Source organism: Zalophus californianus, chromosome 3 (assembly GCF_009762305.2).
Source record: "Zalophus californianus isolate mZalCal1 chromosome 3, mZalCal1.pri.v2, whole genome shotgun sequence".
NCBI lineage: Eukaryota > Metazoa > Chordata > Mammalia > Carnivora > Otariidae > Zalophus > Zalophus californianus.
Window position 1 is genome coordinate 162,248,835 of NC_045597.1, and position 27,825 is coordinate 162,276,659.

The following is a 27,825-nucleotide window of genomic DNA, read 5'->3' on the forward strand; positions in this document are numbered from 1 at the left end:
CAATGAGCAGTAATATTTGGGATGGAGTTTTTTTTTTTTCTGATCAGTAGCTATCAACAATGGGCTTAAAATATTCAGTAAACCATATTGTAAACAGATGTGCTGTCATCCAGATTGTTCCTTTTATAGTACAAGCAGAGTAGATTTAGCATATTTCTTAGGGGCTGTAGGATTTTTGGATTGGTCAGTGAGGATTGGCTTCACCTTGGTTACCATTTGCATTAATTCCTAACGAGAGAGTCAGCCCGTGCTTTGAAGCTTTGAAGCTAGGCATGGACTTCTCTCTAGCTATGAAAGTCCTAGATGGCATCTTTTTCCTATATGAGACTGTGTTGTCTACATTGAAAATTTGTTGTCTAGTATTACCACTTTCATTAATTATTTTGGCTAGATCCTTCTGGATAACTTGATGCAGCTTCTACATCAGTATTTGCTTCATCTTGTGCTTTTATGTTACAGAAATGGCTTCTTCCCTTAAACCTCGTGAACCAACCTCTGCTAGTTTCGAGCTTTTCCTCTGTAGTGTCTTCACCTCTCTCAGTCTTCTTTGAATTGAAGAGAGTGAGGTCCTTGTTCTGCGTTAGGCTTTGACTTAAGGGAATGTTGACCTGGTTTGATCTTCTATCCAGACCACTAAAACGTTCTCTGTATCAGCAATAAGGGTATTTGGTTTTCTTATCATTCATGTGTTCAGTGGAGTAGCACTTTTAATTTCCTTCAAGAACTTTTCCTTTGCATTTACAACTTGGCTAACTGGCGTAAGTGGCTTAGCTTTTAGCCTATCTAGGCTCTAGGCACACCTTCCTCACTAAGCTTAAACATTTCTAGCTTTTGATTGAAAGTGGGAGATGTATGACTTCTTTTCACTTGATCACATAGAGGCCATTGTAGGGTTATTAATTGGCCTAATTTCAGTATTGTTGTGTCACAGAGAATAGGGAGGCCCAAGGAGAGGGAAAAAGATGGGGAACTGCTGTTCATTGGAACAGTCAGAACACACACAACATTTGTCAAGTAAGTTCTATATGGTTGTAGTTTGTGGCAACCCAAAGCAATTACAATAGTAAAAAACAAAGATCACTATTCAAAGTTCACCATAATGACCATCATAATAATAAAAAAGTTTGAAATATTGTGAGAATTATCAAAATGTGATACAGAGACATAAAATGAACAAATGCTGTTGGAAAAAATGGTGCTGATAAACTTGCTTGATGTGGGGTTGCCATAAACCTTAAATTTGTCAAAAAACTAGTATCTAGGAAGCTCAATGAAACAAGGTATGTCTGTATCACTTCCACACATTTTCAGTTGACCCTTCTGGACAAGTGGTCCCATCTAAATTAGGAATTGCTGTTCATCTACTGATTTGTACTCAGGGTGTCAACTGACATGTACCAATCAAAATACAAAGGGTAGCTGTCTAAATCTTTTTAATAATGTAAATTATTGCAGTAATTCCATCTTTTACCTAGTTTTTCATCATGCCTCTCCATCACCCCCATATAATTTTTTTTAAAAGAGATTTTAATAGAGTAGTTTCAGGTTCACTGCAAAATCGAGTGGAAAGTACAGAGAGTGTTCTCATCTAGCCCCTGCCCAGATGTGCCACCTCCACTATCAAAATCAAGTTGAGGACATTTCCCTCCATTCCTAGTTTGCTGAGAGTTTTCATCATGAATGGGTATTGGATTTTTTCGAGTGCTCTTTCTGCATCTGTTGATTTGATTGTGTGATTTTTCTTTTTAGCCTGTTGATGTGTGATAGATTACATTAATTGATTTTCAGATATAGAACCAGCTTTGCCCACCTGGAATACATCGCCCTATACATTTTTTTCCCCAAATGCTCAACTATAGATAGGCCTTGTGATTTTTTAGTCATAGCAATTCTATGTTCAAAGCTCCTTTGCATTGGTTTTATTTTAAAAGATTTATTTATTTATTTATTTGAGAAAGAGAGCATGAGTGAGCACAAGCAGGGGGAGGGGCAGAGGGAGAAGCAGACTCCCCGCTGAGCAGGGAGCCTGCCTTGGGGCTAGATCCCAGGATCCCGGGATCATGCATGACCTGAGCAGAATGCAGATGCTTAACTGACTGAGCCATCCAGATGCCTCTATGCATTGTTTTAACTTAAACATTTCATATTTAAGATGAAGAGATTGAACTATTAAGTTTGTCTTAGTGCTCTATTTCTATGATTCATGTCTAGAATATTTAGGCTGTTATTGCCAAAAAGCCCAGCATTTTAAAATTTTTATTGTGAAATATTTCAAACACACACTCAGAGACAGACATTGAAGACCAAGATTTAGCAGATAGTACATTTTGTCATATTTGTACTTGATGTACTTAAAAAATGTATGTGTGCACGTATTAAGTTAGTTAAAACTCCACTCTGTAATTATATTTCCTTTACTCCTTACCAGAACTGATCACTCTCCTGAAGTTAGTATGAATCCTTTAAAAAGAAAAATTATACCTACAGTTTTAGTACATAATATATGCATCCATAAACAATCTACATTATTATTTTGGGTTATTTTACTTTATATAAATGATACCATACTGCATAATGTTTTCAAAAACCATTTTTAAGAAGTTACATGGAGATGGGGTGCTTGGGTAGCTCAGTTGGTTTGAGGATCCGACTCTTGGTTTCAGCTCAGGTCATGATCTCAGGGTCCTGGGATCAAGCCCAGTGTCAGACTCTGTGCTCAGCAGGGAGTCTGCTTGACGATTCTCTCCCTCTCTCTGTACCCCTCCCCCCACTCGTACTCACTCTCTCTCTCTAAAATAAATAAATCTTTAAAAAGTTACATGGAGAGTAAGATAGTAAGATTAATAGTTATTTCCATATTTTGCATTAATTGAATTACACAAATATCCTCCCACCATCGAATTAGGATATGAAAATCTTTGGGGGGTTACAAATTAAGAAACTGAGCAAGTTGGGAAATTGGGATTTGAATTCTGGTTCACCCAACTCTCAAGCCCATGTCTTATCCTATACCAGGCTGCTTACATTCCATTCCTTGATAAATGCCAGGATTGAAGGACTACTGCAACTTCTCAGGTATTTGCCTTAATTTGGGGCATTGTTCAAAGCAATAAAGAACAGACGTCTCCTTTTTTAAATCAGAAAATTTTGTAACATCCGCTTTTCAGAATCTGTTGATTTAGAAAATATGTAATGATAACCTTTGGAAGGATGCCTAAGTAAATTAGTTAAGAATAGTGGTTTCCTGGGGTGCCTGGGTGGCTCAGTCGTTAAGTGTCCGCCTTTGGCTCAGGTCATGATCCCAGGATTCTGGGATCAAGCCCCGCATCGGGCTCCCTGCTCAGCAGGAAGCCTGCTTCTCCCTCTCCCACTCCCCCTGCTTGTGTTCCCTCTCTCACTGTGTCTCTCTCTGTCAAATAAATAAATAAAATATAAAAAAAAAAAGAATAGTGGTTTCCTGAGGTGGGAGGAGGGTAATAGTCGAATAGACAAATGGGAACAAAAATATGAGTGAAAGTTTTCACTATATGTCTTTATATTTCTGTATTTTAAATCATATCAAACATTGCCTGCTCAAAAAAGGCTTTAGAGAGAAAAAAGAAATATGTAATCGCAGAATTTACCCATACTTTAAAATGGTATTTGTTACTCATAATGGCATCTAGTGAGTTTGCAAATCAGTAATGCCTGTATCTGTGGACATACTCCTTCAGTTCACGGATGGTGCTTGATAAACAGGTGCACCTGTTGCAGACTTAGTGGAACAATTCTGGAGTACCTACATGTTTGAAATCTAGCAGGTTGGTAACTGTGGTTCTAGGCCCATCTAGAATCAAACTTATTTAATGATTCTTATCATTTACTGAATTTGACATGATATGAAAAGCACTTTACTGAGAAATGAATTGTGACCATAATTTTATCAAAATAACAAAATAATTGAAGGGTAATTTTTCCAGTTACTATTTTACGGTGCAACAGCAGGGCTGTTTTGAAAACATGTGTTTCTTTGGGCATTTTACCTCTTTTATTCTTAAATACTTTGCTAGGTAAAAAATTGACACTTGAAAATACTTTTTAACCAAATATCTGTCAAAACATTACTATAAGTAGAATATGATCATTAAAATTTAAGAAGAAAAAGAGCCCTTATTAACATTTTAGATCCTTTTAATTTTTTTGATAAATTGTTTTTAAAATTCATTACAGAAATAATGCATGGTCTTCATTATAGAAAAAGAATTCAAAAGGGCAGAGAACTAAAAAGAACATTCAGTTCTCTCCATTCAGAGATGATCACTGCTTATACCTTTGATTTTTGCTATTGTAAACAGTTTAAAATAAAACAAATTGAATGAAAATAATTATAAATTGAAAAGAAAAGTAGTTAAAATAAAAATCTAAATTTCACCTGAAACTAATATTACACTGTATCTTAAGTAACCAGAATTTATTTATTTATTTATTTAAAAAAGATTTTATTTATTTATTTGACAGAGAGTAAGAGAGCACAAGCAGGGGAAGCAGCAGGCAGAGGGAGAGGGAGAAGCAGGGTCCCCATTGAACAGAGAGCCGGATGAGGGGCTTGATCCCAGGACTCTGGGATCATGACCTGAGCCAAAGGCAGCCGCTTAACCGACTGAGCCACTCAGGCGCCCCCTAACTAACTGGAATTTAAATAAAAACTTTAAACTACTAAAAAAAAATAAATAAAATTATGAAATAATAAAAAGAAATCTAAATTTTTCTGATAAGTTAGCCTAATACTTATTTGGCAGACATTCTGGAATCAGACAAACATGGGTTTGAATTTTTACTCTGATACTTAACACCTGGGTGATTTGGGTTAATTTACTTATCCCTCTGTATGTCTTAGTATCCTTCTTTGTAAAATTGAAATGATAATGCACATCTAATAGGATTATTGGGAGGATCACCAAGATTCCAACTGTAATCTCCATTTAACAGTTAAATGTATGTTTTTATTTCTCAAGTACAGATGTTTGTTATAATTTAAGGAGGTTAGTTTGTTTTTTAGAAGGATGAAATTTTTGGTCAAAGCTACAGGAGGATTTCTACTTAGCCAGTTTTATATTTTGAAATACAATAACTATCAAGTTAGAATTGATTTTGACATTCAAGGATTTTCATTGGCTAGATTTTTAAATTTTTTTTAACCTTGCCTTGCCAATCTTTAGGCAGGAATTGATTAAAAGTGGTAGACAAGGGCGCCTGGGTGGCTTAGTTGGTTAAGCAGATGCTTAACCTGAGCCTTTGGCTCAGGTTATGATCCCAGGGTCCTGGGAATGAGCCCCATGTAGGGCTCCCTGCTCAGCAGGGAGCCTGGTTTTCCCTCTCTGCCTGTCACTTCCTTTGCTTGTGCTCTCTCTCTCTCTCTCAAATAAAGAAATAAAATCTTAAAAAAAAAAAAAAGAAAGTGGTAGACAAATCTTCATTGTTTCATTATAACTGTTCCTATTGATCTGGCTAGAGAGGCAGATGAGGAAAAATGACAGTTCTTCTTCCATTGGAAATAAAGCAGTTGTACATTTTAATGGCTGATGAGGGCAGAATTGGTTGAATATAAGCTAGAAACTGGCATTCATGGTGGTATTCTTTTTGACTTCTGGTATAGCCATAGAAGTTTTTAAGTTTGGGATACATGACATTGATGTCCTTTACAGCCACTGTCTTAGAAATATATTCAGTATTACTATCTTGGAAGTATTGAATATGAGCCCAGCTAATTTTCAGAACTAAATTTCATTTGAGTTGAAGGGAACACACAAAAATCCTCTTTAGTCTGACATAAGTAAATGGATAGATATAAACACAATGCAGGGTCAGGTGTTCTGGTGATTAGATTTACTTTGTAGACATGACTTTTGAAGAGTGAGCCTGGTTTATGTTAAGAAGGATGTTTTATAGGAGATTTTTCTTTATATGCTCCAGGTTTTACTTTTGTGATACTTAGGGCTTGTATAATGGAATTAAATATTTGTATGATTGCATCTCTCTGAGGAAATTGACATGCTGAATATTTGTGGTTATAAGAAAAACGTTGATGTGAGGAAGAGATAAAAGAGATAAATGGAGTGTGAGAAGGATAATGTATATGGTTTGATGTTTTGGTCTGTTACCTATCACTGAACATTACAAAATTAAAGATGTTTTAAAATGCATGTAATTCTGCAGTGAGTGAATGGAACAAGAACTTAGTATTGATTGCATTTATTTTTTACTCCTGTAAATTATGGGTAAACCAATAAAAGTTATCCTAAGTATAAAATCTGAATTTTCCTCAAATGAACTATTGATAGTTAAATCTTTGATGTGCTATAAATTAATATTCTGCCATCAGTAAGTTAGATCATTCGGTCACCTTTTAGATATGATTTGAGATGTGTGGCCAGAAGAACTGTCCCCATCCTCTCTCATCCTTAATGTGGCTGGTCACAAGAATCCTCACCCTCCTCTCACATCCTTGAAAATCATCCATACCAAGTTACTTTGTTCCTGAATTTTCTTCATTAGAAATTTCTTTTTGAGATAAAGCATTGCATTTCTCAACAGTCCCTCTTTAAAAAAATTAATAAACTTTATTTTTGAGAGCAGTCTTAGGTACACAGGAAAATGAAGTAGAAAGTACAGAGTTCCCATATATCCCCATCCCTACACAGGCAGAGCTGCCTCACTATTGATATCCTGCACCTGTGTGATACATTTGTTAGAACTGATGAACCTACAAATACCCATCATCATCACTCAGAGTCCACAGTTTACTCTTAGGTTCATTCTTGGTATCATACATTCTGTGCACAAAAATATAATGACATTGTCCGCCATTGTAGTATCATACAGAAGAGTTGCACTGCCCTAAAAATCCTCTGCTGTGCACATTCATCCCTCTCTTCTCCCAGCTCCTGGCAGCCACTGATCTTTTTATTGTCTCCATAGTTTTGCCTTTTCCAGAATGTTATATATTTGGAATCATACAATATGTAGCTTTTTCAGATTGGCTTCTTTCACTTTCCAGTTTCCTCCGTGTCTTTGTTTATCCATTCTTCAGTTGAGGGACATTTGGGTTATAAATAATTTTGGGAGACTGCAAATAAAGTCACTCCAAGCATTTAGATAAAAGTTTTTGTGTGAACATAGTTTTTATTACATTTAGGTCAATACCTAGGAGTGGGATTACTGAGTTAAATGTTAAGTTAAACTTATAAGAAACTATCAAACCATTTTCCACAGTGGCTGTACCATTTTGCATTTTCATCAGAAGTGTTTTCCCACCTGTGTCAGTATCCTTGGCCGTACTCGGTATTGTCAAGGGTTTATTGTTTTGTTTTATTTTTAACTTTTAGTCATTCTAATAGATGTGTAGTACTATTTTGTTGTAGTTTTAATTTGCATATTTTAATGTGAAAACCTATTTGTCAAAGGCCTTTTTATTTTTATGTCGGGGAAAGGAAATAGAGATAAAGATAGGAAAAGCTGGCCAGCAGAGGCTCCCACATTAAAGGGCCCTGGGTGTCCAGGGAAAGAGGGCATACTTTGCCTGTTGACCTTATTACAAAGGACTAGTCTTTGTTTAAACAACAACAAAAACACCCCATAACTGGAGTCTCTCATTTCAGATATTTAATGCCATAATTAGCTGATATTTATTTTGCCACATTTTACTTGGTTTATATGTAAGGAATACTGCTTGAATGACTCTCTAAACCAAGATTTTGTAGTACAAGCCAGTTTCTGCCAGTACTAGAAGTACTTGGTCAGAGGAAGTTAGGGAATTTGAATGCTTTGTAAGCTTTTAATGAACAAATATATATGATGGGGCATAATGTATTCTCTTGGTAGAGCACATGGTCTTAATGTCAAAGTTCCTTTTTGTAGACACCATACTTTCTCTTCCTAGAATATTATTCTTGTTTTACTTTAAATAAACAAGATTCCTTTTAAAATTGAACATGTACACAAATGTTCATAGCAGTTTTATTTCTGAGAGCCAAAAGCTGGAAACTACCCAGATAACCTTTTTAAAGGGTGAAAAGTTAGATTGTGGTACATCCATACTATGGAATACTACTCTATAAAAAGTAATGAACTATTGGGCACCTGGGTGGCTCAGTTGTTAAGCGTCTGTCTTCGGCTCAGGTCATGATCTCAGGGTCCTGGGATCGAGCCCCACATTGGGCTTCCTGCTCAGCGGGGAGCCTGCTTCTCCCTCTCCCACTCCCCCCTGCTTGTGTTCCCTCTCTCGCTATGTCTCTCTCTGTCAAATAAATAAAAATAAAATCTTAAAAATAAATAAATAAAAATAAATAGTAATGAACTCTTGATACTGCAACAATGGAATGAACCTCAAGGAAAATTTGCTCAGTGAAAAAAGCCAATCTCAAAAGGATGTGTATTACAAGATTCTGTTTATATAACAGTTGAGAAATAGCATAATTATCAAACTAGAGAATAGACTAGTGGTTGCTATATTTTAGGAATGAAGACAAACAGATGGTGATTATAAATGGTTAAGATGAGGGAGTTTTGTGATAGTACAGTTGAGTATTTTTATTTTTATTTATTATTTTTTAAGGTTTTATTTATTCATTTGTCAAAGAGAGAGAGAGAGCACAAGCAGAGGGAATGGCAGGCAGGGGGAGAAGCAGGCTCCCTGCTGAGTGAGGAGCCCAATGCAGGACTCGATCCTAGAATCCTGGGATCATGACCTGAGCCAAAGGCAGAAGCTTAACTGACTGAGCCATCCAGGTGCCCCTTGATTTTTTTTTTTTTTTAAGATTTTAGGGATGCCTGGGTGGCTCAGTTGGTTAGGCAGCTGCCTTCGGCTCAGGTTGTGATCCTGGGGTCCTGGGATTGAGTCCCATATCTGGCTCCTTGGTCAGCGGGGAGCCTGCTTCTCCCTCTGCCTGCCACTCCCCCTGCTTGTGCGCGCGCTCTCTCTCTCTGACAAATAAATAAAATTTTAAAAATCTAAAAAAAAAAAGAATTAAAAAATTAAGATTTTATTTATTTGACAGAGAGCACAAGCGGGGGAACGGCAGGCAAGAGGCAGAGGGAGAAGCAGATTCCCCTCCAAGCAGGGAGCCCAGTGTGGTGGCTCAATCCCAGGACCCTGAGACCATGACCTGAGCTGAAGGCAGACACCTAATTGAGCCACCCAGGTGCCCCAAGTATTTCAATTTTTTTAAAAAAGATTTTATTTATTTATTCATGAGAGACAGAGAGAGAGAGAGAGGGAGGCAGAGAGAGGGAGAAGCAGGCTCCCTCCCCATGGAGCAGGGAGCCCGATGTGGGGCTTGATCCCAGGACCCTGAGATCATGACCTGAGCCGAAGGCAGATGCCTAACTGACTGAGCCACCCAGGAGCCCCTCTGAGTATTTTGATTTTGATAGAATGTAACAGAATTGCATAGATTTGCAGTCATATACACAGATTATTGCATGTATAACTGGTGAAATCTGAATAAGCTGTATGAATTGTCCTAATGTCAATTTCCTGACTTTGGTATTGTGTGGTTATTGTGTGGAATGTTTGCACTGAGGAGAGAGGCATTAGACTTCACTCTGCATTTCTTTCCAACTGCCTATGAGTCTATAATTATTTCAAAATAAAAATTTTCAATCTAAAAGTAATTGATTCAAATACAATACTCTTGTTTTTGAAATGTGTAATAATACATGGATATATTTTCATTAAAATTCAAATAATATAAGAGTATTTGGTAAAAAGGGAAAAGGGCAAATCGTTAATATTTTCAGAGTAGTTGTTTTTTTTTTCCTTTCTCTCTTCCCCTCGTAAAAATAGAGAAGTATAATGATGTTGCTGATTTATATCTGTAATGATAGTTAACTGATCCAGACATGATGAAACTATGCCATACCTTTACACCCTACTTTCTTTGTAGTGCTGTATCATGGAGTGGAAAATTCAAGAGAGCTTAGTATTCCAGACATACTGTATCTGTTCCCGAAATTAAATGCTGCATAGGATTAGCAAATATTGATCCAGGAAGCATATGTAAACAAAATGATGATTTTATTCTCAGTAATTTGGATGTATACGAGGGGGGAAATAATATAATATTGTTTTTACACTCATACTATTTTTATAGCTTCATTTATTATAGAGTGGTAGAAGGACTAGATGATTATTGCCTAGATTTTGTAAAACTGTCTATCTTAATACTATTGGGGATTTGTGCCATACAAAATGAGTTAAATAAACCTGATCTTGCTCTAGGAACAAATGAAGTTCACTTCCAGCTTCATGTGGGAGATATGCATGTAAACAGATAAAATATAATCCTAAAGTAGTTAAGAGTAAAGAGCTTTGGGAGTGAAGTCTGCATGAAGAGCAAGAAAAAATGACATTCTGGATATCGGGAACATATGTGTAAATGTCAGCAGAGGTCTTTCCATGTTAGTGGGAACTGAGAGTGGAGGAGTGGGATCAATGGCAAGAGGTAGATTGTCCCAGGACTGACTTACTCATGAGGCACAGGAGGCATAGGGCTGGGCATAGGGCCCACAGTATTTCTGGAGACCACTGGTGATTTCTTTTAAAATCAGAAGGAAAAAATGAACTTTTAGATTGAAGAAAATGTTTTAGTGTCTGACATTAATAGATTTTCTTTATGCCAATGCAGTTACAAAATATAATTTTAAATATTATTATTTTTTTTAAAGATTTTTATTTATTTATTTGACAGAGAGACACAGCCAGAGAGGGAACACAAGCAGGGGGAGTGGGGGAGGGAGAAGCAGGCTTCCTGCCAAGCAGGGAGCCCTATGTGGGGCTCAATCCCAGGACCTTGAGATCATGACCTGAGATGAAGGCAGACGCTTAACTGACTGAGCCACCCAGGTGCCCCTTAAATATTTTTTTTTATAGAGGAAGGGGCCCATGAGAAAAAAAAGTTCCTAGTGCCCACAGAAGTGATCATGCAGATTTGTTGGTTCTTGATTATGAAGGATCTTACATACTAACTGAAGAGTTTGGATTTAATTCTAGAACGTTAGGGACCTAACAGATTTTAAGCATAATCAGTTCTGTCTTTTATGAAGATACCTCTGTCAGCAATTTGTATAAGACTATTTCTGGCTTAATGTAGTTACATTAAATCATAATTGTTTTAGTGATTATTATAACCAAATATCACCTGTTTAAAATGAGAACAATTTTTAAAAATGTTTATTTATTTATTTGAGAGAGAGAGAGAGAAAATGAGTAGTGGGGGGAGGCAGGGGTGGGGGCAGAGGGAGAGAAGCAGACTCTGCTGACTGAGGAGCCTGTTGCAGGGCTTTATCTCACAACCCTGAGATCATGACCTGAGCCAGAATCAGGAGTTGGAAGCTTAACAGCTGAGCCACCCAGATGCCCCAAGGAGAACAATTTTTTTAAAGACTCATGTCTAATTACTGTACCTGGTTAAGGACGTCCCTTAAAAGACATTGACCATAATGACCATACTTGACTGATCAAAATTTGTCTAGCTGTTGACAAGTTTAGAATACCTACACGTAAATGATCAGGTCTCTGTATGTAATCTGTGACAATATAATCCTAGGTTGTACTATTTCTCATTGTAATATTGCTTTATCCCTGTTTTTTCTACATTATTTGTGAAGAATTCCTAGCTTTATACACAGATATTGCTGAGACTGATCTCAACAAATAGCATTTTTTAAAAAAGATTTTATCTATTTATTTGTCAGAGAGAGAGAGAGCACAAGCAGGGGGAGTGGCAGGCAGAGGGAGAAGCAGGCTCCCCGTGGAGCAGGGAGCCCAATGTGGGACTCTGTTCCAGAACCCCGGGATCCTGACCTGAGCTGAAGGGAGATGGTTAACCAACTGAGCCACCCAGGTGTCCCTCAACAAATAGCATTTTTACAAAGATTTATTTATATATACTTCTTTTTATTTATTTATTTATTTTTTAAAAATTCAATTAATGAACATATAATGTATTATTAGTTTCAGAGGTAAAGATCAGTGATTCATCAGTCTTATATAATACCCAGTGTACATTATATCATGTGTCCTCCTTAGTGTCCATCACCCAGTTACCCCATCCTTCCATACCCCCTCCCCTCCAGCAACCCTCAGTTTCAACAACTGCAAATACTGTTTTATAAAATTTTTCTTTGTTTTGACAAGGGCAGTTTAGTTAGAATTCTTGCTAGTACACCTTTATATTGTTTAAAAATTTGCTGATTCATAATCTGAAATACTCTTAAAATAGGAAATTGTAATTGGTCTATACTAATGCCACTGTCATGAAATAATTCCTAATAAGTAGTCCGGTGTTATTTTCAGAAAAAATTATGTAGTAAAAACTCAGGGATATTTAAGATATGATTCATTTCCCTCTAATTTGTACCATTATTGTTTTGACATTCAATTCAGCTTAGTTAGTAGGGGTGGGGTATGAAGAGGGAGACCTAGGGGATGTTAGATTTGTTTGTTTTTTTGTCTTTTTCTATAAGGAGAACTTTAGATTTCAGTCATCAAATTATTTAATAACGGCACTAAAAATTTACACATGAAAAAAAATTTACACATGTTCATGCCTTTAACTACTTTTCAATTGTAAAGGATATCCAAGAAGAGCAAAAAGTTTTGTTTTAACATCTTTTTTTTTCACGAGGTAGACCTTTTTTTTTTTAAGATTTTATTTATTTATTTGACAGAGAGAGACACAGTGAGGGAGGGAACACAAGCAGGGGGAGTGGGAGAGGGAGAAGCAGGCTTCCCACCGAGCAGAGAGCCCGATGTGGGGCTCGATCCCAGGACCCTGGGATCATGACCTGAGCTGAAGGCAGACGCTTAACGACTGAGCCCCCAGGTGCCCTATACCCTTTCTTTTTCTTTTTAAAGTAAATAAGGCAGTTTTGGGGCGCCTGGGTGGCTTAGTCACCCTATACCTTTTCTTTTTCTTATTAAAGTAAATAAGGCAGTTTTGGGGCACCTGGGTAGTTCAATCGCCCTATACCTTTTCTTTTTCTTTTTAAAGTAAGTAAGGCAGTTTGAGGGCACCTGGGTGGCTCAGTCGTTAAGTGTCTGCCTTCGGCTCAGGTCATGGTCCGAGGGTCCTGGGATTGAGCCCCATACTGGGCTCTCTGCTTGGTGGGAAGCCTGTTTCTCCCTCTCCCATTCCCCCTGCTTGTGTTCCCTCTCACTATGTCTCTCTCTGATAAATAAATAAAATCTTCAAGAAAAAAAAGTAAGGCAGTTTTATTTATGATTTCTTTACTTGCGGGTACAGTTAATCTCTATTCATTAACTCAATATTCAATACAAAATTCTAGTAAAAATAATAGGAGAGGAGGGGAAAATGATATCTTGGTCATGGAAAACTAGAGTTACTGAGTTCATAAATTGTGACCTTTTTAACAATCAAGACAAAAATGGAAATAGAGTGGATTGTGTAACTTCAATATGTGGTAGTAGGTAAGGAACACTTAACCCAAGTCAAAAAAAAAAGGGGGTGGTGGTGGCCCTGACTGACTCATTTGGAAGAACATGCAACTTTTGATCTTGGGGTTTTGAGTTTGAGTCCCATGTTGGGTGTAGAGATTACTAAAAAATAATAAACTTAAGATGGGATGGGACAGGAAATATAAATTATGCCTTATAGATATGCTTTTTTATATCTCTATTACAGAGTTTTTATTTGTAGTATCAGTCATTTAACTATGAATCTTTTTGTTGTATCTGCTTTGTTATGTAGACATATATTTGATTTTAATCTTTATGATCACTTGGTAAAGTTTGCAAATTAGGATGATCTAAGGAAATAGGGATATTAAATATGTAAGATAATCTAGTAAATATAATTAAACTTGTCATTAAATGAATTTGAATAGGTGGCTGGCTACATGTTGCAGAAATATAGTTGAATCAAAATTAGGCTGATGTCATAGAATTAGTTTTTATAAATAGACTGTACTATGTTTTTTGGCTAGTTTTTTGTGTTTTTTTTAAGATTTTATTTATTTGACAGAGAGAGAGCGAGAGAGAGAGGGAGAGCGGGAACACAAGCAGGGGGAGTGGGAGAGGGAGAAGAGGGCTTCCTGCTGACCAGGGAGCCCGATGCGGGGCTCGATCCCAGGTCCCCAGAATCATGACCTGAGCTAAAGGCAGATGCTTAACGATTGAGCCACCCAGGTGCCCGTATTTAGTTGATACTAGTAGTATATTATACAAGACTGCCTGAAATGGTTTTAAATATGGAAATCAAGTTACATTTATTTTTTAGTAATTATTCTCTGTGAGTACTGAATTTAATAATTACTCTCTGTCTCCAAACAGACCATGTAAGATGCTTGAAGGATAGAACTCTATATTACCTACTTGTGAATACCCTACTTGCCTAGCCCCATACTTTGAAGGTGCTTTCTCTTGTAATAAATATGGCAGGTCTATGTGTCTAAATGGACTTGGGCATATAGTTCTTGGCTCTTTCATTTCTTCCTCAGAGTTTGGTCCTTAGTTCTTTAGGTTCAGAAACATTATTTTCACAGGTCATTTCCAGTGCTAAGGTGCTAGTGAATTAAGCCATACTAGATAGGATACACACCCAAAATGAATAAATAAATCAGAAGCCCAAGAGGAATAAATATATTGGCCATATATAAATACATATTTAATGTATTAGACTGTTACTCTAGCTAGTCAAACCTTAGGAAAGTCGACTTTAAGAAACCAAATAAAGATCAGTTGTTGCTTTTGATAACCTTTTACTTCTTTGATAGTCTCAGCAATGTTGATATTAGCTGATAAATTATGTGGCAAATATTCTATTGAAATGAGCCAAATTGGATTATGTATATGGAAAAAGATTAACTAGAATTGAATGTATGTTAGGTTGTCCCTTCAGCATACAGTGTGATTGAGCATTCTGTTTCTGGCTTTTATATTGATATTTTTAATAACAGAAAGTCATTTTCTTTTTGTCCACTAATATTCTTAGTTTTTAAAACAAATTTACTAAGGTATACTTTATATACCATGAAATTCACTCATTTTAAGTGACCGATTATTTTTTTACAAATTTACAGAGCTGTGCAGCCACTACCACAGTGTAATTTTAGAACATTTCCATCTGCCCAAAAAGAAACCATGTACCCACTGGTAGTCATTCTCCTCATCCTTAATTTACCATGCCCAATGATGTATGTTTAGCTTTCTACAACTGACTATAAAATATGATAAAAGTGAATACTGTAATATTTCCCAAAATTATTCAACCTTCTAGGTTTGTTAATTTGTTTTGAGGTTTTGATAATTTAAAGCATGGACTTTTAAAATGATGTTTCTTTATTCAGATACCTAAATTATTTAATAGGAGAGTAGTGAGAATAATTTGTGTAAGAAGGGATTGCTTTTGGGAAGTCGGTTTTCAAGTTTGCCTCTTATTTGGAGGTGACAAATTAATGAACAGAAAGAAATTATTGAATAAATATAAATTACAAATGTATTCAGGTCTTGTTAGGGATTTAGTAGAAAATTTAGAGTGCCTTTCAAAAAGACTAAGATTTTATATAATAATGTTTTACTAAGATTTTCTTAAAATTAAATTTGTCATTCTCTTACTTGTTTCAGCTTCTCAGAACCAAGAACGTCTATGTGCATTTAAAGATCCATATCAACAAGACCTTGGAATAGGCGAGAGTCGAATCTCTCATGAAAATGGAACAATATTATGCTCAAAAGGTAGCACTTGCTATGGCCTTTGGGAGAAATCAAAAGGGGATATAAATCTTGTAAAACAAGGCAAGTAACACTTTTCTTACCTGAAATAACTTTGTGTTTCATATAATTGAAGTTTATCTAAATAGGACCTGGAGGTAGATTACAACCTTCTCCAGGAAAACATTAAGTTTTGAAATATATATCCATGTATATATTCACCCATAAGCCCCAAATTTATAAAGGGTAATAGGTTTTTAGCTTATTTTAATAACATTTTTCTTACTACAATGTTAATAATATATCCTTATTCTACAAAATTTAGAAAATATAGAGAATTATGAAAAAAAATAGTTGTCTACAATTTCATACTCTTACAAACTCTTTTATATATTAGTTTATTCCCTGCAAGTATATTTTTTATGGACCTCTATGAATATATGTGTGTGTACTTATTTTTCAAAATTAGGATCATACTGTATGTATAAACAATTTCATACCCAGTATTTGCTATCTTAAATTATATTATGAACATTTTCCCATGTCTTTAAATATACTTTGAGAACATTTTTCACCTCTGTACAATATTTCATTGTATACACGCAATTTACTTACACATTACTCGTTGTAGGACATTATATTGTGTTCTGGTTTCAATATAATACATAATGCTTCAGTGGACATCTTTGAACTTTTTTTTTTTTTTTTTACTTTTCTGAATATACTTTTTTATTGTGTAACTTTCAGGTGTATAACGCTATAATTCAACATCTGTGTACACTATAAAGTGATTATCCCCAAAACTCTTAGTTACTGTCCATCACCCTACACTCTTTTACCTCTTTTGCATATACCCCCCAACTTCCTTCTCCTTTGGTAACCACTGATCTGGTCTATCTATGAGTTTGTTTTGTTTTGTTTGTTCATTAGGGTTTTTTTTTTTTTTTAATGTTAATCACCATACATTACATCATTAGTTTTTGATGTAGTGTTCCATGATTCATTGTTTGCGTATAACACCCAGTGCTCCATGCAGTATGTGCCCTTTTTAATACCCATCACCAGGCTAACCCATCCCCCTACCCCCCTCCCCTCTCCTCAGTTTGTTTCTCAGTGTCCATAGTCTCTCATGGTTCGTCTCCCCCTCCGATTTCCCCCACTTCATTTTTCTCTTCCTGCTTTCTTTTCTTTTCTTTTCTTTTCTTTTTTTTTTTAACATATAATGTATATTTGTTTCAGAGGTATAGGTCTGTGATTCAACAGCCTTACACAATTCACAGCACTCACCATAGCACATATCCTCTCCAATGTCTATCACCCAGCCACCCCATCCTTCCCACCCCCCACCACTCCAACAACCCTCAGTTTGTTTCCTGAGATTAAGAATTCCTCATATCGGGTGCCTGGGTGGCTCAGTTGGTTAAGCGACTGCCTTCGGCTCAGGTCATGATCCTGGAGTCCCGGGATCGAGTCCCACATCGGGCTCCCTGCTCGGCTGGGATTCTGCTTCTCCCTCTGACCCTCTTCCCTCTCGTGCTCTCTATCTCTCATCCTCTCTCTCTCTCTCAAATAAATAAATAAAATTAAAAAAAAAAAATTCCTCATATCAGTGAGATCATATGATACATGTCTTTCTCTGATTGGCTTATTTTGCTTGGCATAAATCTTTGATTGTATCTGATTATTTCTTTGGAATAGATTGCTGAAAGAATTATTAGATTATAAAGCATGAATATTTTAAAGGCTCTTTATGAAAATTGCCATATGGCTTTCTAGAAATGCTATATACATTTACATTCCCCTAGCAGTATATGGGAGTGTTACTGAAATCTTGTTATGATTGTATATTATCTTTTTAAACCTAGAACAATTTAATAGATATAGACAAAAATGAAATTCTACTGTTGCTTTAATAATAATTCTTAGATTAATGAAGAGATTAAACATTTATTGGTGGCTTTTCTCCCCATTAAATGCTTGTTAATATTCTGCCATTTTTTTGTTATTTAAAAAATGTGTGTCTCCTATTCATTTGCAGGAGTGATTTATAACTCATATGTATTATGTACTTACTCTGTCACATTGATTGCAATTATTTCTTCGTTTGTTGTTTTCCTTTTAATTTAATTTATTGTATTAACCCTAACTTGTTTACATTAATATGTAGGATGTTGGTCTCACATTGGAGATCCCCAGGAGTGTCACTATGAAGAATGTGTAGTAACTACTACCCCTCCCTCAATTCAGAATGGAACATACCGTTTCTGCTGCTGTAGCACAGACTTGTGTAATGTCAACTTTACTGAGAATTTTCCACCTCCAGACACAACACCACTCAGTAAGTAGTCTAAGTAATTTACTTTTCCTTGTTAATTCTTTCCTCCAAAGATTTGCAAAATTTAAAAATATATAATAACATGAAGTTGGCAGAGTAAAAGGGAGAGTTCAAACATCATGAGACTATATCTAGCTAACACGTTAAATCCAAAAGAGGTGCACCAGGATTTCCAGGGTATTACTAGAGTACCAAATAAGTTTGAATCAAATTATGGTACTTTCCAACCCCTGTGAAGCTATACTTCCAACAGTACAAATATACATACGCATAGGGGTGCCTGGCTGGTTCATAGTTGATAAGAGCATGCAACTCTTGATTGCAGGGTCATGAGTTCAAGCCACACGTTGGGCATAGAGCTTACTTAAAAAAATACATATGGAGGCACCTGGGTGGCTCAGTCAGTTAAGCATCCAACTTGATTTCGTCTCTGGTCATGATCTCAGGCTCATGAGATCAAGTCCTGCATCAGGCTCCACACTCAGTGTGGAGTCTGCTTGAGATTCTCTCTCTCCCTCTCCCTTGTCCCTCCCCCTGCTCACTCTTTCTCAAATCAGTAAATCAATAAATCAGTCAATCAATAACATCTAAAAAAAAACCCCACATATGCATAGAGTTATCCATTGCAGTATTATTTGTAACTGTAAAACATTGGAAACTATCTAAATGTTCAGGAATAGGAGATTAGTTAAAATATACTATGGTGTATACATGTAATGGAGTACTAACTATACATCTATAAGAAAAAATGAGTAAGATCTCTATGAATTGATATGGAGTGATTTCTAGAGATAATGTTAGAATAAAAAGCATATGTACTCTGCTGTTTTTTGTGTAAGACAGAAAGCTTATCTTTACAAAAAGAAAGAAAGGATAAATCAGAAAATAATTAAGTTGATTACTTACAAGGGATGGAGAGAAAGGAGTGGGAAGTATATATAAAGGAATGAAAGAACTAATGTAAGGATTTTACAAACACACTCTTTTACTATATACACTATTTTGGGCAAGGTGAGATGTAAGAGATGGGGGGAGAATTGCAAACAAATACTGAACTCTTTTAAGTTTGTTTTTTAGTAGCCATGGACAAACCAATTGTGAAACAATTGTAGATGTATAATAGGATTAAGAAATAAGTAAATGGTGTTAATGCTCTTGGGAGCCAGGGCTCTTACTGAGGAAATAGGTACATACAATTATAGATGGGGGAAGACAAGAGAATCCTATGTGAATTGATTAAAATTCAAGATATGAGTATGGATTTATAACTTTAAAAATATACATATGTATGTGTTACATGCATGGATATGTGGCCACGTACATATGTTTATATATTTGTATGTGTATGGATTTATACATGTATGGAGTGTACATACACATACCTATATATATTTCTTAGCTCTATCTGTTGAAAAGGATAAGAAGCAATAAATAGCACCCCAGTAGCAGCAAGCAAATGTAATACCCAGATTTAGACTCTAATACCATTCCCCAATGAATGGAAGTTGGGCTCCTTGGGAAAATGACTTATTCTAAGACTGGAGAAGGATAGCTGCAAGATGAGCTGGAAGTACCTTGTAACACTAGAAAGTAAGGAAAAGAAGTGCCCCAAATAGGGGAAACTTGTCAGAAGGGCATAGGGGCCAGCTTGAAGGAACTCCTACTGTCTAAATTTGGGACAATTTGAGTGCTGAAAATGTACAGTAACAAACTGTAAACCATTGGAGGGAAAATGAATTCATGAGTCTATGCTGATTGCAGAGAAGGGAGAAGAGAGGGCATTTGCTTACAGTGAATGCCAGGTGCCAACTGGTAAATGTAGGAGTGCTGGAGTTGGAAAATTATCCTCCTGTAGCCATCATGGTAAGGATTGGATCAAGCAAGAATAATCAAAACGTCCTAAATCTAAAGGCATTTTCAGTATGGAGCCAGGATATTTGCGTTATTTTAAAGTGTCTCCCACATGTTGCAAGGGAAAAATTAGTAATTATAAGTTGAGGATATTGGATAACACCTTGACCAAATGATTAAAATTAACATTATTAATGAAGGGCAGATGGACACCCATGATACCCTGAGAAGGACACAGTATCACTAATAGAGTACTGTATGTCAGCCAAGAATGCATACCAGAATCTAATCATGAGGGAACATCACACAAACCATGAACTAGGAATGCTCTAAGAAGGGGATTTGTCAAAAATGTCAATGTCCTATAAGGCAAAGAGACTGTGGGAAAGATTTAGATAAAGGAAGCTAAAGAAACTTGACAACTAAGCCGTACCTAACTCTCCTAATGCTGGATGCGAAAAATATGATAAAGGACATTGTTAGACCAGTTGACAAAAGAGACGATTAAAGAATTATTTCAATATTAAATATACTGAAGCTGATAGCAGTACTGTGGTTATATAAAAGAATATCCATATTCTTAGGAAGTATCCTAAGAAATGTTTAGAAATAAGGGGCAAAAATGCCTACATATATATATCAACTTCCATGAAATGGTTCAAAAAAAGTACGTGTGTTTGTGTGCATGCACGTGTTTCAGTTGGTTAAGTGTCTGCCTTCAGTTTGGGTCATGATCTCAGGATCCTGGGATTGAGCCCCATGTCAGACTCCCTGCTTAGTGGGGGGAGTCGGATTCTCCCTCTCCCTCCCCCTGCTCGTGCTCTCTCTCTCTTTGTCTCTCACTCCCTTTCTCTCAAATAAATAAATAAAATCTTAATAAAAAGAGAATGATAAAGCAAGCAAATGGGGTAAAATGGTAACAATAAATGAATTTGGGTAAAGATGTATGGGTATTCTTTGTACTATTCTTATTCTTTTAAAGAGTTAGAGCTTTTTAATTTAATTTTAATTTTAATTTTTTAAAAGATTTTATTTATTTATTTGACAGAGAGATAGCGAGGGCAGGAACACAAGCAGCGGGAGTGGGAGAGGGAGAAGCAGGCTTCCCCGCGAGGGGGTAGCCTGATATGGGACTCAATCCCAGAACCCTGGGATCATGACCTGAGCTGAAGGCAGACGCTTAATGACTGAGCCACCCAGGCACCCTTTACTGTTCTCATTCTTACAACTATTCTGAAAGTTTTAAATTAGTTCCAAATAATTTAAAAATTTAAAAGTATATTTTTTTGAAATATAGCACATTTCAAGAATTCTCTGTCAACTTTTATTAGTTCATACTCTGAGCATCTTCAGTTTGGGATTATTTCTTTTGATTTCTTGATGAAACACTAAACTGAAAGCAATAGGAAGTTTTTTCTTATCTACTCAAGGCCATTAGCTTTTATGAAGAAATTATACTGAATTGACTACATTTATTTTCCACAAAGAAGCAAACAAACAAAATAAGATTTCTAATTTTCACTTGTACATCTAGCTAGATGAAAGTGAAGTGAATTTGTGCATAAGTTCTCAATATTTTTATTGCTACATTTCAGAATGTTACCTAGATTTTGGTCTGCTATAATCTTTTGAACCAAAAGCTGAAGTATTGCCAATTAGGAATCAAGTAATGTTAGCCCAATAAAAAGGGAAAGTGTTTTAAGTAAAGTGCTGTAATATGGGAGCATTGGCTCAATTTATATATTTTGTTCTAAACAAAGCAAGTAAATTTGAAGTTAGCAAATTGGTTTTTGCATTAATCTCAAGAAAAATAGTCGTATTGAATGTCAGACATTTAGTCTATAAATGATAGATGCTTGATCAAAATAAAAAAATAAAAATAGTTTTAAGTGTTAAAGTTTAAAGAAATTAATTAAAATTTAACATTAAGGGAGTACCTGGTTGGCTCAGTTGGTTAAGCATCTGACTCTTGACTTTGGCTCAGGTCATGATCCTCAGGGTCATGAGATGGAGCTCCATGTTGGGCTCTGTGCTCAGTGCGGAGTCTGCTTGAGAATTCTCCCTCTCCCTCTGCCCCTCCTCCTGCTCTTGCTCTCTCTCTCTAAAATAAATAAAATCTTTAAATATATATATACATATTTATAAAATTAAGCAGAACTTTTTGTTCTTGGTCGGATAATAATACAGCAGTAGAAAATCTGGCGATGGTGATTTTTTTCTCCTTTAAAATTTTCCATTATAAAAATAACATTTATTGAATATTTAACATAAATATTTGTCAAAGACATTTATATGTGTTTAAAATTTACTAGAAATATGGTGAACACTTATAAGAGATGGAGAAGTGGGATAGTGTGGGGTGACTGTTGAGAGGGGAGGTTACATATTATTCTTATATTCTTGTATTATTTGAATCTTTAACCTGAGAGTATATTTGTGTATTACATGTGTATGAAAATATTAAAGGAATACCTGCTTGTTAAATTGGAAAAATAGAAAAATGAGATAAGTGAAAAGGAGATAAATAATCTTCAATAATTTCTATGTCCAAATACAACCATTATTAATATTTTGAATGTTTTTTTCCTAGTCTTTTCTGTTTAATTTTTGTATAGTTGTATTAGTGATAAAAATGCATTTTAAGGATCACCTGGCTGGCTCAGTTGGTGGATCCTGCGATTCTTGATCTTGCAGGTCCTGAGTTAGAGCCCCATGTTGGGGATAGAGTTTACTTAAAAAAAAAGGGGGAGAGGGAATAAAAATTCATTTTAGATCCTGCTTTTTTGTTCAGTAGAATAAGTATTTTCCAGGTTATTGTATATGTTTCATAGTCATCAATTTTAATGGTTGTATAATATTTTATCAATTAGATATTTTCCTTATCCATTCCCTTGGTTTTAGACATTTAGGCTGTTTCTAGTTTTTTATTCCAGTAGGCATCTTTGTGTATATAGCATTATATTAAATTATAATTCCCAGAATTATAATTTCTGTATCCAGTAGTAACAGTATTAAAATTCCTCATATATTGTCAAATTGCTTTCCCATTGGTGGAAACAGTTCATTCTCCCATTAGTGATATACTGGAGTGCATATTCCATCATGTCTTTATCAACACTAGTATTATTAAAATAAAACTTTTCTGAGATCATTTTGAAAAATGATGTGGATTGGGTTTGGTTTTTGTTTTTTGGGGATTTTTTTTGAGGAAGAGAGAGAACGTGAATTCAAGCAGGCAGAGGGAGAGAAGCGAGAATCTTAAGTAGGCTCCACACTCAGCACAGAGCACAACACGGGGCTCGATCTCACGACCCTGAGATCATGACCTGAGCCAAAATCAAGAGTTGGACACTTAACTGAGCCACCCAGGCGCCCCTTGGATTATTTTTATTAGTGAGGTTCACATGTTTTTTGTTTTTTCTGTCTTGAATTTCCTTATGTTCATTGTCTATTTGTAATATTCTTTTTCAATAATGAAGCTAATTAGGTTTGAGAAAAATGATTTAGAATAGCCTGAAATCTAGTCATTTCATCCCTTGTCAATTTGTCTTGATACCATAGGGATGACAGGAGCTACATTTTAAATAGTAATTTAACATGCATTTGTAACATTTTTTAAAAAAATCTTTGAACCTTGGCTCTTCCTAAGGAAAGACCGTTAATATCTTTCATTAAAAGTTCAATGCTCATTTATAGTGCTAAATTATACCTTAAGGTGTTAAAAATAAAATGTTCATTACTCATTCTTCTGAGAACAGTGTTCACTGATACAGTATCTCCAAACCTCGCATGATGTTTTCATAATGGCTGTTAAAGCTTTGCATTTGCATAATGTTTTATAATTTCAAAGTGTGGCACATCTATAAACTCTTTGAAGATGTGTCCATAATATTTGGGTAGTTTAGTAAAAAATAAACCCTTTTGTCCTACTGAGTAACTATGCTACTCATGTTGAATGGTCATTGAAGTGGTTGTCTTCCTCTAACAGATTTAGCTTGCAGCTTATCTTTTTTTAACTTTTTACCTATTATTGTATCGACAGTCAATGTCAGGTTTTGGCCCCCCCCAAAAAAATGTTTTAAACTTTTATATTTGAAATTATTTCAACCTTACAAAAACTCCCATATACCTTTTATCCACAGATTCACCAATTTTTAACATTTTGCTGTATTTGCCTTATTATTCTCCCTCTCCATATATATACATATGCCGATAACTATTTTTTTCTGAACTTTTGCAAATAAGTTGCAGGCGTCATACCTAAATTTTCACATATTTTGTAATTGTCTCTGTCTCTTCTACTAGATTATTTTTTTTTTAAGATTTTATTTTTCATTTATTTGAGAGAGAGCTTGTGAGAGAGCAGACCAGGGAGGGTTAGAGGGATAAACAGACTCCCTGCTGAGCGGGGAGCCCAACACGGGGCTCTATTCCAGGACCCTGGGATTATCACCTGAGCTGAAGGCAGACAGTTAACCAACTGAACCACCCAGGCTCAATCCTACTGGATTTTTTTTTAAAAGATTTTATTTATTTATTTGACAGAGAGATACACAGTGAGAGAGGGAACACAAGCAGGGGGAGTGGGAGAGGGAGAAGCAGGCTTCCTGCGGAGCAGGGAGGCGGACGCGGAGCTCGATCCCAGGACCCTGGGATCATGACCTGAGCCGAAGGCAGACACTTAATGACTGAGCCACCCAGGCACCCCTGGATTCTTAAAAAAAAAAAAAAATTATTAGAGTATAGTTGACACACAGTGTTATCTTTTAGCTGCACATTATAGTGATTCAATATCTCTTTATATTATGCTGTGTTCACCACAAGTGTAGCTGCCATCTGTCACCATACGTTATTACAGTGTCATTGACTATATTCCCTATGCTGTACCTTTTATTCCCATGACTTAATCTTTCCATAGCTGGAAACCTGTATCTCTCACTCTCCTTAACTCATTTTGCCCATCTCCCTACCCTCTTTCCTCTGACAACCATAAGTTTGTTCTCTGTATTTGTAGGTCTGATTCTTTTGTTTATTTGTTTATTCATTTGTTTTGTTTTTTATTTTCCATGTATGAGTGAAATCATAAAAATGTTAGATGCCCAAAGTAGGTGGCAATGCCTTAACCATATGTGTGTTGCTAGGCCTGAGGGCCTCTTACATCCTTGTTAAGGGTAGTGCTAACCTCTCCTTTCATACAACACTCTTCTACAAGATTCTAAAGTCTTTGGTGATAAGGACCTTTTTTAATGCTCCTTTGTCTCTGCATTGACTAGTAGTACAGTGTCAGGTATGTAGTGGTAGGAGTGAAATAAATGTTTGTTGAATGAATAATTTAATAAAAGGATATATGCTAATGTATAAATTCTGAAATGTTTTCAAATACTTGAAGGGAATAGGATTTGTTGTCATTTGTAATCTGGCAAAAGTTGAAATCATTGGATTCACTCAGTAATAGGTATTTATTGAAAGCTGGTTGTTACTTTCAATTAAAGGGACAAATAGTTCATGGGATAGTAAGTACAGATAAAAACAGAACAATTATTAACTCCCTTATTTTAGATTCATTATGGTAAAGTATAAAAAAGCCGTAATTGTTCCCATTCTCCTTTCCACTCCTAAAAAAGAAGCATCAAATTTTACTTTTTAAAATAATGCAGGAATTTAGAAAAGTTTCCCTAAGTAGATGCTGTTACATGATCTAATTTTCAGAGACCCTTACTCAAAAAGTACAATTGTAGCATATTTTAAAACTGGTAAAGAAAATGATGCACAAGTAGGGTATGGCTTTTTTAAAGGTTATGTTCTAGGGAAACAGCAGAAGGTACTTAATGTTCTCTTTAGCCTATTCATTTCTCTCTCGATTGTTTTCAGCTGAACATTTTACTTCCTGACATCAAACTATTCATTGCTGTTACTGGAATTATATCTTTCTCATCAAGTATGCATTTACATAATATCCAGAACCACTTTTACCTGCCTTCTTACCACTACACCTCATACATTGAGTAGGGTTAGACCAGTGACAATGAAGAAATATATGGATGACTGAGAATAACAAAATATAGCTCTTTTTCCTCAGAAAAAGCTTGTTTTTTGTTGTTGTTTTGTTTTGTTTTTAATCAAGCTCAGTTGAAGCTGAAGACCATGAGGTAGTTAGTGATAGAAACTAAGCATATGATAGCAGTGAATCTTTTAAGAATAATGTGGGAGGAGTTGTCAGGGAAAATATGACAGACCAATCCATGACCATAAGTGACTATCTTTCATTTTGCTAAGCCACAGAGTCTTACATTATAATCATTTAAAAATTACTTTGATGTGGAGTTAGGGGAGTGAAGAAAGGTTATTCCACTTACCTCTAGTTCTTAAATTTTTTTTTTACAGATTACAGATTTTGTGTAGTCTTATAAAACTGCCTTACATAGTTTTTTGGAGGCAATGAGATATGACACAAATTGATGAAATCTCTGCAGACTTCTGGCTGTTTTGCTAAAAAATTTAGTTTAATGAGAAGTCCACTGATGTATGTTTTGTTGAAACATAAATGAAATGTCTGTTTTAAAATAAATGTCAGCAGTTTCTTACTAATTTTAAAAAAAGGTATGTGAGCATTGTTAAATGCCGTAAAAATTAAAGTTCTGTTCAGACTACAAATGACCAATGATTTTCTGAGTCCCTTTATTTTTTTCTTAGATGCTCCTTCTGTTGTACCCAGTATGATATGTTAACTTTTATAGGCACTGTCCTTTCTTCCCCCATCAACATATGGTGTCCTTACTTCTATTTCCCTTCAGATATTAGTGCTAGATATTTAACGAGTTTTGCCTCATAAAATGCTTATAGTAAATTTAAGATTCTTAGAGAATGTTATTACAAGTGGGATAAATGTAGTAATGAAATTTTAATTCATTTCATCAGGATTATAAACTTATTAGACTCAGCAGTCTCCTTACAATAAAAATATAAAGGGAATCGGCATTTAACACATAGTGAAATCAAAACTAACTAAATAACATTTTTTTAAATATTCACGATGTGTCATTGTTCTAATTGCTGTCTATGCATTAAACCTTTACAGTTAACCCTTACAGAAACACATGAAATGATTACTGTTATATTCTTATTTTACATTGAGAACACTGAGGCACAGATACATAATTTTTTACCAAGTGATACAGCTAATAAGTGGTAGAGTCAAGATTCAGATGTAGGTGTTTGAGCTCCAGGGTATGTGTAATTAACTCTTACTTTCTATTGGTTTTAACCATTACTCTCTATAATCAGTTGTTATTAATCATTATTCTTATACTCAAACAGGGGGCCAGTTTATATATGTTCATTCATTTGGAAGGAGGAAAGAAAAGATTATTTTGAAAATACTTGATCACATTTCCTAAAATTTAAGGACTCTTCATGATTCTTTCACCATATCTGTGTACCACTGAGTACCATAAAATGTTTTCTATATTCACATGACATATTACTTAATTATTTAATATTTTTTTCAAATTATCTCATTAAAATTATTTGTTCTTTAAAGGGAATCTTTTCATCACTACTGTAAATGGAAAGCCAATGTCATAAGTGGGGGTAACTTTAAAAATTACTTATTTAAAAATAAATAAAATGAAAACTAAGCCATATATATATATTAGCTAAGTAGATATTGTTGCTTGCCAAATTGTCTGAAACTTGAAGCTTACTTTCTCTGTGTTAAAAGAAAATAGCAAATAGAGATAATAGAGATTCACTGTCACCAAGTTGAGGTTTTCTTCTTTTGTAATTAGACAAAAGAAAGAAAACTAACTCATTAACACATGTCCATCTACCACCTAAAACCAGAAGTCTGACACTTTAGGAAAGTGAACTATATTATTCTGAGTCTCTTTGAACCATAAGAGACTTTGCAGTACCCATTTGTTTAAAAAGA

General features: G+C 35.3%; 1 protein-coding gene and 1 pseudogene across 2 annotated transcripts in view; one reads left to right on the forward strand and one right to left on the reverse strand.

Annotated features, from left to right (window-relative positions):
- BMPR2 (bone morphogenetic protein receptor type 2) overlaps nucleotides 1–27,825 on the forward strand; it is a 206,647-nt gene that overhangs the window by 95,076 nt on the left and 83,746 nt on the right. For both annotated transcript variants that reach the window (XM_027591463.2, XM_027591462.2), the window contains exons 2-3: nucleotides 15,623–15,793; nucleotides 17,877–18,047. In XM_027591463.2, the coding sequence (XP_027447264.1) occupies nucleotides 15,623–15,793; nucleotides 17,877–18,047 (342 nt within the window). The remainder of the gene's footprint in view (nucleotides 1–15,622; nucleotides 15,794–17,876; nucleotides 18,048–27,825) is intronic.
- On the reverse strand, nucleotides 24,978–25,096 carry LOC113921206 (annotated as a pseudogene).